This window comes from Urocitellus parryii, chromosome 6 (genome assembly GCF_045843805.1).
Source record: "Urocitellus parryii isolate mUroPar1 chromosome 6, mUroPar1.hap1, whole genome shotgun sequence".
NCBI classification, from domain to species: domain Eukaryota; kingdom Metazoa; phylum Chordata; class Mammalia; order Rodentia; family Sciuridae; genus Urocitellus; species Urocitellus parryii.
In genome coordinates this window covers 198,741,999-198,757,884 of record NC_135536.1, presented here as the reverse complement: position 1 = coordinate 198,757,884, position 15,886 = coordinate 198,741,999, and the positions used below count along the sequence as shown (strand labels likewise).

At 56.7% G+C, this 15,886-nt stretch overlaps 1 protein-coding gene across 1 annotated transcript in view; it reads right to left on the bottom strand.

Annotated features, from left to right (window-relative positions):
• Positions 1-363: 363 nt before the first annotated feature.
• Positions 364-15,886, bottom strand: part of Rtel1 (regulator of telomere elongation helicase 1) — a 33,371-nt gene continuing 17,848 nt past the window's right edge. The window contains exons 11-35 of the mRNA XM_026413463.2: positions 13,271-13,309; positions 13,126-13,204; positions 12,112-12,209; positions 10,622-10,677; positions 9,070-9,144; positions 8,898-8,979; positions 7,221-7,353; positions 7,004-7,117; positions 6,877-6,917; positions 6,635-6,720; positions 6,407-6,484; positions 6,043-6,120; positions 5,604-5,750; positions 5,407-5,522; positions 5,088-5,211; positions 4,825-4,975; positions 4,574-4,734; positions 3,970-4,062; positions 2,870-3,071; positions 2,529-2,669; positions 1,823-1,939; positions 1,325-1,549; positions 1,077-1,220; positions 809-953; positions 364-583 (exon numbers count right to left, since the gene is read on the bottom strand). Of these exons, the coding sequence (XP_026269248.2) occupies positions 832-953; positions 1,077-1,220; positions 1,325-1,549; positions 1,823-1,939; positions 2,529-2,669; positions 2,870-3,071; positions 3,970-4,062; positions 4,574-4,734; positions 4,825-4,975; positions 5,088-5,211; positions 5,407-5,522; positions 5,604-5,750; positions 6,043-6,120; positions 6,407-6,484; positions 6,635-6,720; positions 6,877-6,917; positions 7,004-7,117; positions 7,221-7,353; positions 8,898-8,979; positions 9,070-9,144; positions 10,622-10,677; positions 12,112-12,209; positions 13,126-13,204; positions 13,271-13,309 (2,702 nt within the window). The 3' untranslated portion in view covers positions 364-583; positions 809-831. The remainder of the gene's footprint in view (positions 584-808; positions 954-1,076; positions 1,221-1,324; positions 1,550-1,822; positions 1,940-2,528; positions 2,670-2,869; positions 3,072-3,969; positions 4,063-4,573; positions 4,735-4,824; positions 4,976-5,087; positions 5,212-5,406; positions 5,523-5,603; positions 5,751-6,042; positions 6,121-6,406; positions 6,485-6,634; positions 6,721-6,876; positions 6,918-7,003; positions 7,118-7,220; positions 7,354-8,897; positions 8,980-9,069; positions 9,145-10,621; positions 10,678-12,111; positions 12,210-13,125; positions 13,205-13,270; positions 13,310-15,886) is intronic.

Genomic DNA, 15,886 nt, shown 5'->3' with positions numbered 1-15,886 from the left:
CTTGGGCTCTTATTCTCTTTCCTGAAGAAATATGCTCCTGAGGGCATGAGAGGGTCCCCGGGGCAGGAACAGGACTGGCCAGAGGAGACCAGGTCTCATCACCCTCCACAGTCCAGGGCAGTGACCCTGACTTGCACATGCTGCAGGCACCTGGGGGAGCTGAGGACAGCCCACACAGCTGCCCTTCTGTTGGGGGAGGGGGACAGGGCTAAGGCCCTGCCCAGGAGCAGGTCTCCTCTGAGAGTACCAAGGGCACCCTCCCTGCTACTCAGATCTTCAGTGTATCCTCAGATACCCCAACAAGCAAGGTCACACAGACACCTCTTGGCCACTGTCAGCAGTTTTATTTGCACATAGCTGACAGAGGCCCCTGGGGAAAGTTACAGAGAAGAATTTCTAGCAGACCTATCCCAGGGCCCACGTGTCTGAGGCCTGTAGGGTTGACCACACCACAGCTGGGACAAGCTAGTGTGGGGGCCACAGCAGGGCACAAGGTAGTCCACAGTTGTTCACTGGAGCTTGGGCCAGAAGACCTGTGTGATATGCTTCCTGGCAGCAGCATGACAGGACACCTCCTGGAGGCCTGTGGAGACATCAGGTTGCTGGGCATGTCTGCTGAACACCACAGCCTAGTGAAGGGCCTTAACTTCTTCCTACCCAGCCCACCACCTGAAGTGCCATCACCAGAAGTGGAAATCAAAGGAGAGGCACTGGGTTCTCTGCCCGGAAACCTGGTACAAGGGGCCCGGGTGAGCTCACTTGCCCTCCCAGTGCCATCCCCCACACTTAGCAGCCTCGTACAGCTTACCCCACCCAGGATTTGCATGCCCATCAGGAGGCCTGGTGTTGGTCTGTGGTGGTGCCCTTGGGCACTGCACTTCCCACTGGCCTCTGTCTAAGGAAAGAGGAGATCTTGCTCTGGGTCTTCCCTGGTTTATCCACCTGTGAGGGACCTGCAGAAAGGAGCAAGTTGGAGGGGTGCCCAGTGCTGCCCTCCTGCCTTCCCGCTTTCCCAGGGCTGCAGGTGACTCAAGTGTGACAGAACGGGCAGAGAGAGTGCCCAAACAGGTGCCCACCTGCTTGAGCTGCTCCAAGGGGGAGCTCAGGGGAGCTCTCCTGAGGACTCTGCAGTGCTGTCACTGTGGTAGGCAGGCCCATCAGTTCTGCACAGGTCTGCACGAAGTGCTGTTTGTGGTGGGGACGCACGAACATGCTGAACCCTGTGGGGAGTTTTGCTCAGGCTGTACCTACCCTGCATGGCCAGGCCCACACCATCCTCTCCACAGCCCTCCTGCCCTGCCCACCCCACCCTGGGGCCACTTGCTCTGCAGCAGGGGGAAGTCCTCAGGCTTTGAGGTGGTCAGCGCAGCTAGCACAGCCAGAACCTTGTTGAGGTCGTCATCACGTTTATATGCCTTCAGTGCTGCCAGGAGCTGGCTGCAGCCTGCAGACCCTAGGGCCTTGCGGGCATCTGCCAGGTAAGCACTCACAGCAGGCTGGCCCCGCTGTTCCTCTCTGGACATGACTTGCGGACAGCTGCCCAGGGCTCCTGATCAGGGGTAGAATGGCTCAGAGGTAGTGTTGGGCCTCTAGGGGTCCACGGCTCCCCCTCCACTCCCTTTCCTTCCAGGAACTCCTGCAGAGCCTAGTGCTGGTCAGAACAGTGGGGGCATAATGGAGAGCAGATAGGAGATAGGAGACACCCCTGCCAGAGGCTCCAGCTCTGCTCCAGACTGTTCTGGCTGCAGCCACTCAAACCAAACTAGAGCACAAGCCTCTTTGAGAACTGTACATCCTACCTAGGTCTACAGGAGTCAGGTACCTGCAGGGGTCAGCCTGGCCGACAGGTGGGGCCCACCCTGGTTCAGGTGCTTTCCAGGATCCAGCTGCCCGGACACACCCTCAGACTGGGTCAGCTTGGGCTCATATTCTCTCTTTCCTGAAGAAATATGCTCCTGAGGGCCTGAGAGGGTCCCCAGGGCAGGAACAGGACTGGCCAGAGGAGACCAGGTCTCATCACCCTCCAGAGTCCAGCCCACACAGCTGCCCTTCTGTTGGGGGACGGGGACAGGGCTAAGGCCCTGCCCAGGAGCACAGAGCCATAGGTGCAGGCACTAGGACCTCCACCCCCCACCAGCCCAGACTCCTATGGATGAGCCTGCTCTGAAAAACCATAGGGTGGGCTGCTCTTTGGCAAAAGCAGCAGCAGGCACTGCCCCTCTAGGACCCAGCTCACCTCAGCTCAGAGGCAGGAAAAGAAGGTAGAAAAGTGCTTAGCATCTAGACCTGGTACGTGCACCTGGCTCCCCAAGTGCGGGTCTCTCCTGGGAGGCCTAGGCCCAGCCCAGTGCATAGGAACAGGGCTTGCCCACATAAGTGCTTCCATCTTATGGTAATGCCATCAGCCCCCACATAGGAGCAGGGAGGCTGGGCCAAACAAGAGCACAGATGCCCACTCTGACCACCCAGGGTCCCAGGTACCACCCATCCTTGGGGTCAGAGGCCGAGGATCCTGCTTGGTAGCTCACCATTGTGGTCCTGGGCTGACTGTGCATGTTGCCCATGGGAAAGACTGTGCTCTGGCTGGCAGCTGCAGCTTTGGCCTGTTAGCTGGAAGCAGATATCCTCAAACTGTTGTTTGTGGTGAGGCCGCACAAACTGGTAGAACCCTGTTAGGAAGGGAAGCTGCCTGTGCCCATGTACTGTGGCCACTGAGATGGAGGTTTGAGGGGCTGCGGGTGGCCCACCAGTTCCCTTGTCCAGAAGGTAGGGACAACCTTAGGCCCTAGAAGCCCTCTGGCAAGTGCTCCCCACCCGCAACAGCTAAGGTACTCCACCCATGGCAAGAGGGCTCTGCAAGCCAGGGCACCTTGAAGCAGGGTGTGCTTCTTGGGGTCCTTAGCAAAGAGGCTCCCAAGGCAAGCTGCCAGGGCTTCGAAGTTGTCAGAGCCCTTGTAGTCCTGCAGGGCCTGGGTGAAGGTGTCAAAGCTGGCTTGACTCAGGGCCTGCTTCACGGCCACCATGAACAGCTTGGCTCTGCCCGCCTGCATACCAGCTGTTGGCTCCTCCTGCTGGGCACATGCAGAGAGGACCTATCAGGGCCAGCCCCATCCTTTCTGCCCTTGGTTACTGCCAGGAGAGGCCTGCAAGGGTCCACTGTAGCTCCCTGCACCTAAGGCCCACCACAGGTACAGGTGGAGCTGAACTCAGAGGGCAGCTTGCAATGAGAGCTGCTTCTCAGCAGCTGTGCCCACTTGATTTTCCTCCAGCCATTTTCTATTTATATATTTATTTTGAGACAGGTCTCACGAAGTTGCCCAGGCAACTCAGGATCCTCCTGCCTCAGCCTGCCCGGTTCCAGACATGGCCACCATGCCCAGTTAGGCCTCACTTCTGCACACCTCAGACCCACGTGGTTCTATGAAAACCAAGGCAGGGCTGGTCCAGGCAGTCCCACCAACCCTGCCCCACCCTTCCTGGCTGCACCAGCCCTCCCGGGGCACTGCTTGATTCTTCCTAGAAGCTGAGGGACATGACCAAAGCAGTTGCACTTGGGCTTTCAGCAGACAAAGGGCCCGTCTCAGGTCTGACTCGGTGGCTCTCATCTGAGACCTGGAGCGCACTGCACCTGCTCACACGAGGCAGGTCAGAGTCTGTACTTGGGGATGGCAAGGGTCCCGATGTGCTCCCCACCATAGCTGGCGGGGGAGTGGAATCATGGCCAGTTGTAAGACCCAAAACAAATGGGCCCAAGGGCTAAACTAGATCCTGGCTAGAAAGGAAGAGGGGCTCTCAAGACACCCAAAGAAGGAACTGCAAACTCCAGCCAACTGTCATCACTGCTGCCCAGGAAGTCCACCTGTTGGGCTGACTGACCCACACCCTTCTTGGTTGGGGACCATGGGCACAAGAGTCAGATTCCAGACATGTCCCTGAGCAGCCAGTGTGGCTGCAGGACAGCTCACATACCGGGCTGACCAGCCTAATCTTCCTCCTTCCTCCTCTCGGCATGTCGGCCAGCCTCTTCTCATGCTGGAGGGCTGGGGCAGTGTGACCCAGTACCTGAGGGGGACACAGCTATGGTCCCAACCCCAAACTTGAGGGTCTCCAGGAGCTCTGACAGTGTCCTGAACAGAAGCCCTGCAGGGGGAGGCTGTCATGCTCAAGTCCTGGTGGCAACTGGATTTGGGGCAAAGGCCCCTAGGGGCCAGAACTCAAGGTCCCACTCTAGCCCAGGCCCCGAGAAAGCCAGCTTTGGATGCAGCAGGCAACAGGAGCCACTAGGCTGTGCCAGCCTGACCTGCCAGGGAAGCATAGCATGGCGGGGGGCATAATCAGGACCTCATTGCTTGGGGCTGAGGGCATAGAGTATAGCTAGGGGTGCTGAAATCCCCCATCAACCCACCAGGAAGGGGATTTACAGAGGCAGTGGGAAAGATGCCAAGGTCAAATGGGCAGGACCTGGGCAGGTTTCAGAACCCCAGTGTTCACTCCCAGGCACTCCTCTTCTCCAAGCCTGCACCTCCCCTCAAGGGCAAGCCTCAGCACCAAGCACCGGAACCCATCTCCGCACCTCTTCCTCCCTGAGGTGGGCCTTATCTGCAAGTGCCTCAGCCCTCTGCTCACTGTGCTCCAGGGCAGCCAGCAGTCCCACGGGCCTACGCTGGGCTGGGACAGGCTCCTGCTCATACTCCACGCACAAGCTGCTCTCGGGGTTCCCAGAGGATGGCAATCCTACAGAAGCATGAGAATGAGAGCAAGGCTCACAGGGGCCAGGCAGGCTGTGCCTCTGCCCATGGTGGCCCCGAACCCAGCCCTATTAACCTGCGGACTCGGGCCTCAGGCTGGGCACATGCACATCCAGACTTGTGGCTTTCCTGGCAGAGAGGAGGCTGCTGGGCAACCTGGCCGTGGAGACAATCGCTTCTTCCCCACCCACACCTGGGGCTGCAGCCAGTGGGGTCCGTGTAGGCATCTGCAGACCACAGGGCAGGTGGGGCCTGTTTCTGCAACTCTTCAGAAGAGGAACCCCAACCCCTCCCTGGGTAGAGCACAAGGCACGGCCAGCTGGGCATCTGGGAGCTCACAATTTTCTGAGCGACACGGAAGAACTGTGCCACATCCCGAATAACGTGGCCAAAGTTGTTGTACACCTTGAGGTAGGGGCGCACCCAGGAGGGCAGCTGGGCTCTGGCGTCAGCACAGGCGAACCTAGAAGGCGTGTGGCCTTCAGCCAGGGTCCTCTGCTCTTTGACCCACTTCACAGGGCTCCAGTTTCCAAACAGAGGCTCACTGTCTGCCAGGAGGAGTCCCCCAGCACAGAACCCCAGGGGGCTCACACGGGGCTGAAAGGCCCAAGGCCCACAAAGGGCCTCCAGTGGCCAGGGGGAGCCCTGCTGCACGTACCTGTGGTCGCACAAGAAGACAGCCCCATAGTCATGGCGGTGCCTGATGACCCGCCCAATGGCCTGGTTCACAGCCCTGGACGCCTGCAGTCGGTACCACTCCTGCCCAGAGAGGAACTGCAGGGGCAGGGGCGCCTGGTCATTGGGGCTGTCACCAGTCCCCTGCCCTAACCCAGCCCTGACTCTGTGGTGTCTCACCTGGCCTCCAGCCCCACTCTGGCTCCTCATCTCATCCAGGAACTGCATCTTGAGAACAACCCGGGGGTCCATGCGTGGTGGGTATGGGAGGCCCGTGACAACCACACCTCGGCCATTGGTGTCTGAGAAATCCAGCCCTTCACTGGCCTAAGACACAGGCCCAGGAGCTGCCTGGGGCAGTGGAGACTCCTCACCCCCGATGCCCCCACCTGAGCTCGGAGCTCTTCCCAACGGTCCGTCTGTGCCCCAGCCCACACAGCCCCGTCTCTCAGGCATGGGTAAGATATAAGGAAGTCCCCTCCTTGCCCCAGCCGGGCCCATCACCAACTTCCCCTGCTCAGAACCTCCTGTGCCCTGCCAGTGCTTGCTTGGTCTATGAACAGGTCCCAGTGGCCAGCAGGGCCCATGGCAGGGGGAGGATGCACCACAGAGGCCTCACCTTGCCCCGACATACTGCAAGGAAGGTGGCCCCACTGGACCCAGGGGAGGCGACCTGCTTGTAGTAAGCATCGATGACCTGGAGGAAGAGGCTGGTCAGCCTGAGCCTTAGGCCTGGACTCCTCTGCCACAAGGGAGACCGGGATCCCATCCCCCGAAATTGGGGAGCCAGTAGGTCGTACAAACACCATCACTGCTGGTTCCCCACTGACCCATGCCCAGAACCCAGAGGCTGCCTAGTATTTCCCAGAAAACACAGGGACCCCACAGCCAGGGTGGTTGTGGGGCCTCAGACACCAGTGAAATGTCAGCGGCTCTCCAGGCAATACACCCAGGAAGGTGGCAGACCCTGGTGGAGCACAGACCTCTGAGAAACTGCCTTTGCTTCTGGGCTCCACAAAGAGAGGCTTGAGCACCTCCATCTTTCTGGCCAAGTCTCGGGCCTGTAGGAGGAAAAGCCAGGTGTGCACAGGCTCGTCAGCACACTGGTCAGACCTGGGCAGTTGTGGGGCTGCAGCTAGTCTTCTCAATGCCCTGGATCTGTCTGCCATCTTGACCAGACTCCCTCCCCTGAGGATGCACAGGGGATGTACCTGCCAGAACTCCAGGCTTTTCTCCATGACGGGGTAGGAAGGGAAGAAGACCAGGAGCCCATGGGGCACCACGCGGGCAATGTTTCCTGGAAGCATGGTGGCCATGGTCAAGGCAGAGGGCCCCACAGCTCTTGGGAGAGGGGACTGGGTGTGCCAACTCCAAGTAGGGCTCTGACAGCATGGGAGGGCTGGACACCAGGGCTTCCCAGAGAGGGCAGACTCCTAGGTAGAGTGGCACTTACCCAGAGCCTTCCCCAGGGAAGACAAGCACTCTTCAGAAAACCTGCAGAGCCAGGGAGGCTGCTGTCATGAGGACCAGAGCACAGCTATACCCCACCACCCTGTGAGGCCCAGACAGGACCCCCTTACCGCTTATCAAACGCGGAGCTCAGCTGGGCTCCATCCGGGCCTTTGGGAATAACTCCCACCCAGAGCTGGTGTCTGTCGATGACGTGTGGGTTCTCCAGACAAACTGGGAAGGGGCTGGAGCCGGACAGAGGGAGCAGTCAGTGGGTGGCCCTGCGGGCAGCATCCCCACACCCAGCTGTCCCCAGCACTTTGGTCTCTGGTCAGGGGCGACCCATACATCTGCATCTCCAGGGCGAAGGAGGAAAGCGGGGCCAGTGTGCCGCTGGTGAGGATGAGGGTGTGGACACCCTGGCGGGTCAGCTCATGCATGCTGTGGCCGGGACTGAAGCACCAGTAGCTCAGCACCTTCCCTGTGAGGAAAGGGGGTGTGAAGATGGGACATCTATCATCTTTCCCACCTTCCTACAGTCACATAGGCACAGGGTGCAGAAGTCAGAACAAAAAGGCTCTCCTGAGGTTAGCTTAGCCTGAGAGCTCGGAACACGAGGGAGCAGGAGGCAGGTCGAAGGCGAATGCTAGGAGACCCCTTAGGAGAGACCACCAATCTCACACCCAAACTTTTCCAAAGCCAGATGTGTGGCACAGGGCTCAGAGGCCCTGTACTAAAACCACAGGGAAGGAAGCAGGTCCAGCCTCCCAGGCATGAAAGACCTCTGCAGAAGCCAGGGAAGTGAGTTTCCAACTCTAGGCAGTCAGGACAAACAAGGTCACCACCCCAGAAGCCAGCAGCTTCCCAGAGTGCCTGACCAAAAGGCCCTCGTGGTACAACGCCACTGCTTGCTCCCAGCACTCTCCCGAATGAGGAGTGAGGGCAGACAGCCCAGGGCAGGACCCTCTCCTGAGCTTGGGAACATGTTCCCACATGAGCTGCCCGACATGGGGACCATCAGGGATGCCTGTCAAGGACCCACCACAAAGGGTTGATTTCCCATCGACACCCCAACACAGGAGACTACTTTTTTTAACTGGATTGAACCCAGGTGCACCCCACCTCTGAGCCATATCCTAGTCCTTATTATTTTTTATTTTGAGACAGGATCTCACTAAGTTGCTTAGGGCCTCACTAAATTGCTGAGATTGGCCTTGAGCTGACAATCTTTCTGCCTCAGCCTCCCAAGTCCCTGGGATCACAGGTGTGTGCCACCATGCACAGGTCAGGGAGGCGGCTTCTAAAAAGCCTCATGATTTGAGTGGAAGGAGAATACACTACTCAGGCCCTCATTCTAGGTAACCCTTAGCATCACAAATGCCACCCCCTACTCAGGATGCGAGAGGCCATACTTTGAGGCTGTGAGGATCAGAGCTCCTGGCCACACCATGGCTCTAGGCTACTCTGGACCCCCCAGACCTTTCTCCCCGACAGCAGTCAAACTACAGTACCCACACAGAAACACCCACTGGCTGCTTCTGCTGAGGCACTGACCCCAAAGGAGACAACAGCGGGAAAAACAGCAGCCCCACACAGGGAAGGGCACAGAGGCCCAGGAGCCAGGGAGGGTTGCAGACACAGAGAGGCACACCTGGAATGTGGGCCCAACACTTCTTGAGGTAGCAGCACCCAGGGGCCCCAGGCATGAATCCACTGTTTCCTGGCCACAAGGACCGACCGTCTCACAGAGGTGGGGCCAGCTGTACCCCAGAATCCCTGTGCTCTGGAGCCAGGGGCACACTGCACCAGATGTAGTGTGTCCCGGGCAGGTGAGAGGCCTCACTGGTCCCTTGGTTTGTCACTGCCCACCAGGTGACGAACAGGTCATGTGCCTTCAGCCTCCTCCAAGGCCCCTCTGGCTTTCAGTGAGCAAGTGAGGTGGCCACAGGTGTGGCTGACTGAGGTAGGCAGTTCCAGTGTGTCTGAGGTCAGCGGGGGAGTGGGTCCAAGCCCATAGGCTGGTACCTGGCTTTTTGGATGCACTGGCGCTCCAGGTGACTGACCGCTGAGCTGCCCTCCTGTATCCTGTGTCAGGATGAATGTGCACCTAGAGGGACAAGCATAGACAGTGTCCTGACCCCTTCCTCACATCTCTGTGGCACCACCATGCTGCCCACCTCCTGGAGGGAGCTCCCACCTTGTAGGCCTGTGAGAACCCAGGCCATACCACGGAACCAGGGTTGCCCTCTGCAGAGTCCATACTGAACACGACCTAAAAGGCAAGGAGTCCATCACAGGGCCAAGGGCCAGGGCCGAGAAGGAAGCCTCTGTTGTGCTGGGAAGCAGGCCCTTGGCCCAGCGTGCAGGAATACCTGTGCCACCAGGATGATGGACAGGCACTCAGGACCTCCCTGGCTCACCTGCCCAACCACATCCCAGGATGAGGGGCAGCACCCTCCACACCAGGTTGACCGCGTGCAGGGAACACACAGCAGCCCCACGGGCCCTTTCCTCTTCTGCCTTGGCTACCCTCTATCCTACATCCCAAATCAACCTAGAAACTCAAAACATTCCAGTCAAGACTATAACAGGACTCCTAAAGGACATTAGTGAGCTGACCCAAAGTCCACCTGGTGGAGAACCTCAGAGCTGAAAGGCACGGGAGAAATTGTTCTGGCCAAAAAGGACAAGGTGAAGCACAGGACACCTGTGGGCGGGGCAGCTGTCTGTGTAAAGAAGTGGGCTCCGGCCCTCTGGGAGGGGCCAGCCCCAGCAGGGGCAGGCCTCCTGCTCACTGGCCCCCACCACAGAAAGCAGTCAGAAGACAAATGCACTGTGCAGGTCAAGGGATCCACACTTGCAGTGACAAAGCCCTATGGAGCTGGCATGCCCAGGACAGTTCACAGAAAAGGCACAGTGAGCAACCGGCCAGCAAGGCTCCAACCAGCACACCTAGGTCAGCAAGAGATGTGGCTTTCAAGCTGCAGGACGAACTGGGCAGCTCCCCCAGGGGAACACTTGTGCCTTGGGCTCCAGAAGGTGCCACCCAACAGTCAGAAACCACAGAGAAGGAGGTAAGAGAACACCCCTGGGGGGCTTCTGGGACCTGGAGATGGAGAGCAGGCTCTCAGGCACACCAGGGAACCAGGCCTCAGCCAAGGTTGCTCAAGGGAGGCCACCTGCCCGGCACCAACATGCCCAACAGTGCAGGCAAGGCGTCTCCGGCAACTTGGGTGTGTGCCCGTGACAGCACTCTGTGGCATGAACACCAGGGTGGTGAAAGATTCCTTGTCCTTTGGGGCTCTGATAGAGCCCCATGCAGACTGCTCCCAGCATGGGTGCGCTGCCCTCACTTCCAGTTTCCGGTTAGACTGCAGACACCCAAATGGTCTCCTGTTGTGCTCAGCACTGCCCTTAGTGGGAGCCCCCTCTGTCTGTGGGAGAACCCCCAGGACACTGCCTCTGGCCTGATGCCCACCAGGCCTGCCCTGTGCCCACCTCCAGCAGTACCAGGGAACACCAGCTTCCCCCCAGGGCTACTCTGGACATGTCTGGCCATTCAACAGTCAAGCACAGCCAGACGGGTCCTCTATCTCTTCCCCTAGAGGCTCAGTGCATTCAGACTGAGAGGAAATGAGCTTAAGCATTTGCCAACAGAAACACGTGGTGTGGGGGCCTTCATCCAGGCTCTGACACCCTGCTGACTTCCATCTGGAAAGGGGCCCATGCAGTCCAAAGCAGGCTCCTACCTGGATGATGTCTGCCAGCTTCTGCAACCCTACCGTGGTGGCCAGTGCTCCGGAACCTGTGGGCAGCAGGCAGAGGCAGTTGTGGATCTCACAGGGCCACACTACCAAGCCCTGCCTCCTGCCCAGTGGGGAGACCAGTTTCCCAACCAGCATCAGGCACAGGACATGGGAAGAGGGCAGCTGTCGTGCTCTTCCCAGAGTGCGAGGGAGAAGCCAAAGGGTTCTGTGGAACTCGAGGAAGGCTCTGTGGTCAAGTACATGTAGAAGCCACCCTTCCTCAGTGCCCAGAGGCCCAGCAGATTCAACAGGTCCTGCATTTCAAACTTCCCCAACACCTGCTTAAAAGGGAGTGTAGCCATGGAACCCTGGGAAGCCCTCTGCCCCTCACAAAACAGCAGAAATGGGACTCGGGTGGTGTCAGGGAGAAGCCAGCAAGGTTCCCAGCTCATAAGCCCAAGGTCTCTTGCTGTCTCTCTTTAAAAGGAGACTATCTGGTGGGTGCGGTGGCTCACACCTGTTATCCCAGCAGCTCAGGAGGCTGAGACAGGAGGATCAAGTTCAAAGCCAGCCTCAGCAACTTAGTGAGACCTTTTTTAAATTATTATTATTATTTTCTAGTTGTATATGGACTCAATGCCTTTATTTGTTTTTATGTGGTGCTAGGATCGAACCCAGTGCCTCATATATTAAGACCCTGTCTTTTTTTTTTTCTTTTTTAGTTTTAGGTGGATACAATATCTTTATTTTACATTTATGTGGTGCTGAGGATTGAACCCAGTGCCTCATGCATGCTAGGCGAGCGCTCTTCCACTGAGCCACAACCCTAGCCCCAAGACCCTGTCTTAAAATAAAAAATAAAAAGGGCATGGATGTGACTCGGTGATTAAGCACTCCTGGGTTCAATTCTTGGTACCAACAACAATAAAAAGGAGGGGTCTCTCTGGGATGCCCTATAAGAAGACACCACTAACAACAGTTGGAACACATCTGCAGGACAACACAACAGGCCAGGTGCAGGGGCACAGTCTGAAATCCCAGCTTGTGAGGCTGAGGCAGGAGGACACAAGTTCCAGGCCAGCCTGGGCAACTCAGCCAGAACTTGTCTCAAGATGAAAGCTAAAGACTGGGTGTGCTGCTCAGTGGTAGAGCACCCTGGGTTAGATCCCAGTACCAAAAAAATAAACAAGTCAATAAACTCGAAGTCTACACTCCAGCTGGCAACAGCACAGGAGCACACACCCTTGGAAATACACATGAGGGGCTGGGCTGGGGCTCAGCGGCAGAGTGCTTGCCTCACACGTGCAAAACAGTCAAATGGCACGGATGCCTTCAGTCCCAAACAGAAGGGGAAGCTCCAAAGGCTGCTCACAGGGAGGGGCAACAGCCTGAAGCAGGCAGCTGACTGCTGGACACAGAGCAGCAACTCTATGAGGGCAGCCCCCATCCCTCTCTGTCTGCACCACAGGGCAGCCGGCCCTCCAGAGACTCACGCCCTGCCAGGTGCTGGATGATCTGGTCCAGTGAGTCCAGGATGCAGTCCTTGGTCTGAAATGTTATCTGGGCTTCTGCAAACAGCTCAAAGATGTAACTGCCCGAGAGGAAAAAGACGACTTGAGCCTGGCAAGGGGACCAGGATTCAGCTTGGTGAACCCACAGGCCAGAAGCTTTTTAAGTGTCCTTTAGACAGGAGCAAACTGAGGCTTCTCAGGGAGAGCAAAGCTGAAGTAAGAGGCCTCTGCCTTCAGGAGCTAGCTGTAAGTAAGGGAGAGGAGGGAAGGCCCTGGCCCAAGTGCAATGTACCCACGAGACAGCAGGTGCCATGGGGCTGCCAGGGCGTGCTCACGGCTCTGAAAAGAGACAGGGGAAGGGCAGCAGAAGCTACAGCAAGGGGGCCTTTGGTGAGGCAGGGAAGGTTCCAGGGCCAGCTGGAGTCCTGGACATCCAGCTGAGGAGCTAGGTTTCACCTCCCGGCAACTGGAGTCCCTGCCACGTTCAGAGGAACAGACCAGCTCTGGCAGAAGGCAGCAGCCAGGGCCTTCCTCAATAAACCCAGGCCTAGCTCCGGCAGCCACCTGTCTTCAGGAGAGAACTACCCCCAGGCCCTCCTCTGCCTGCAAGAAAGACAGCAGGAAAAAACGGAGTGCCCGCGCTGGAGCATTCAGACTCTGAGGACCTCCTGGCCTCCACAACAGGCTGCCACTGCTCTGCTGGTCCTAAAGGGATGGTCTCACTAATAGGCACCTGCACTGCCAGTGAGGGGCTGGGCCAGCTGGAGGAGAGGGCTGCAGAAGACAATGCCACCGTGCGTGCTATGACTCCTGGTGTTCTCCACAACTGCTAAGAGGTGGCAGCACACAAAAGCCTTGAAAATTGAGACAGACCCAACTGGAGGACATGGCCCAGGTCTGACTTTCAGTACCTGGCAGAATACCAAGGTCATAGCCCATTGTCCCCTCCAGCTCCAGGCCCTGCCTAGAGTCACAGGGTTTGCCCCTGTCCCTCACCTTCCCGGCTTGGTGACGCCACTGTCATCTCCAGGCAGCTGGACAGCATCGATGGCACCCTCCAGGCGAAGCAGGATCACTGTGGGTCAAGGGGCTGTCAGAGGTGGGCCCACCAGTGGTGGGGGTGAGGGAGGGCAGCACTTACTCTTGAGCTTGGCGACGTCCTGCAGCTCCATGTGCAGCCCTGGGTGAGAGAGCAGTACATGCACAATCTGCGTCCTCCCAGCTCCGCCAGCTGCCCTGTGGAGGAGGGGACCCAGCAAGAGCAGAGCCATGTGCAGTCCTCGAAGTCTACACTCCAGCTGGCAACAGCACAGGAGCACACATGGTACACCCTTGGAAATACACATGAGGGGCTGGGCTGGGGCTCAGCAGCAGAGTGCTCGCCTCACACGTGCAAGGCCCTAGGTTCGATCCTCAGCACCACATAAAAATAAATAAATAAAATAAAGGTATTGTGTCCAACTACAACCAAAAAATAAATATTAAAAAAATACACATATGAACACACCACACACATGGACACCCTACACAGCCCTGTGTCTGGAGAGGCCTGGAAGCATTGGCTGCAAGCACAGGCAGTCTGGTGCTGGCTGCACCGAGTCAGGCCTCTGGCACAAGGGACAGCGTGAGGCAGGGCTCAGAGGGAGAGGAGAAGGAGTGCAGGACAGAACAAACACTTAAAGGAATGATGGCCAGCTGGGTGTGGTGGCACAGGAGGGTAACCCAGCAACCCTGGAGGCCGAGGCAGGAAGATTCCAAGTCAAGGCCAGTCTGGAACACCTAGCTAGGGTGTTGCTCAGTGGTAGAACGCTTACCTCGCATGTGAAAGGCTCTGCAATCCAGAGAGCACACGAGGGGACAAGTAACGGCCAAAAAAGCCACAAACTAAGAGTCCACGACCAACAGAAGGCTGCCACTCAGAGGATGGTTGTCATCCTGCCAGAACTGGGGGCAGCAGCCAGCAGGGACACTCCTCACCCACAGGCAGGGAAGAGCCAGGACCCCAGAATTCCAAACTCAGCAAAAATAACTTCAGACATTTTCAGAGGAACAGATTTAGAAATCTGTCACTGTGCAGTTCTCTGGAGAACTATTAGCCACACCACAAATAGCTACCATTTCTACATGCCAATTAAAAGAAGAAAAAAATGTGTAAGAACTGTTAAAGTCCTTCAAACTGAAAGGAAACAACTTTAGAAGAAAATGTGGACCATCAGAAAGAGCAAACCACTGGGTCAAATCAATGGGCAATTCTGTTTTTGAGCCTGGGTCTCACAGTCATTTCCAGCTCTTGGTTCAGTTGATCCTCCTGCCTCGGTCTCCTCAGTGGCAGGACTACAGGCATAAGCCATGATGCCTGGTGAACAATTCTCTTTTAAATTGCTTGGTGACTGTAAGCAAAACTCACCTTGTTGCCTGGCATGCTTCCCTATACACAGAGGAGAATGAATGGACACCTGGACAGAAGGGGCTCCAGGTAAATGTAACCCTCATCAGGTTTTAAAAAGGAAGGCTAAAGACCTATACTGATGTGAAGTGACCAAAGGATTCAGATGGCTGGGCCGGTGAGCATGCCTGTCTTCTCAACAACTCAGGAGGCTGAGGCAGGAGGGTCAAAGTTCCAGGCCTGCCTGGGGACCGTCTTGAAATAAAAAATAAAAGGGCTGGAGGGCTGGGGTTGTGGCTTAGTGGTAGAGTACTTGCCTCACACTTGTGAGGTACTGGGTTTGATTCTCAGCACTAATATATATATAAAAGAGGTCCATCAACAACTAAAAGAAAACAAGAGCTGGGGATCTACCTCGATGGTAGAACACCCCTGAGTTCAATCCCTGGCACCAAAAATAAAAATAAATAAATAAATAGATAAGCAAAAGTAGTAACAGCCAAGGTAAGTGTGTGTCCCTGCACCTCCATCTTTCCACATAGCCTTTACAAACTACAGACCACACTCCAAGTGGGCCCCCAGCCATCACAGCTGGTGCCCTGACTTCAGTATGGCGCTTCCAGGATGCTGCCTGCCAAGCAGCAGTGACAGTTGTGTGAGCTCCCAGGTAGGCCTACCCAACAGGCTGGTGTCCTCATAGAGAGGCCAGCGCTGCCAAGTGCCCTGCCTGCCTGCAGCATTGCTAGCAGCCCCTGCTGACTAACATGTAACTGCTGCTTTTCCAAAGTGGTTGCACCATGGTAGGATCCATGAGCAATGTCTCAAAGCTCCATTTCTCTCTTTTTTTTTAGTACTAGGAATTGAACTCAGGGGCACTCAACCACTGAGACATATCCCCAGCCCTATTTTGTATTTTATTTAGAGACAGGGTCTCACTTGCTTAGCACCTTGCTGTTGCTGAGGGTGGCTTTGGACTCACGATTCTCCTGCCTCAGCCTCTGGAGCTGCTGGGATTACAGGCGTGGGGCACTGCACCCGGCTGTAAAGCTCCATTTCTCTACAGTCTCATCAATACTTGCCACTCCCTGTCTCCTCCATTCTTTTTTTTCTTGGTATTGGGGATGGAACCCAGAGGGGATTTACCCCTGAGCAACACCTCCAGCCCCTTTTTAAAGTTTATTTTTGAGATAGGGCCTCACTAGGTTGCTTATCTTGGCCTGGGACATGCATCTTCCTGCCTCGGCCTTTCAAGGGACTGGGAGGACAGGCCTGCACCATGCCCGCCTTCACCCTGGTTTTGATGTGCATGTATTTCCCTGATGAGTGACAATGTTGAGCATCTTTTCATATGCTCACTGGTCATCTGCGTAT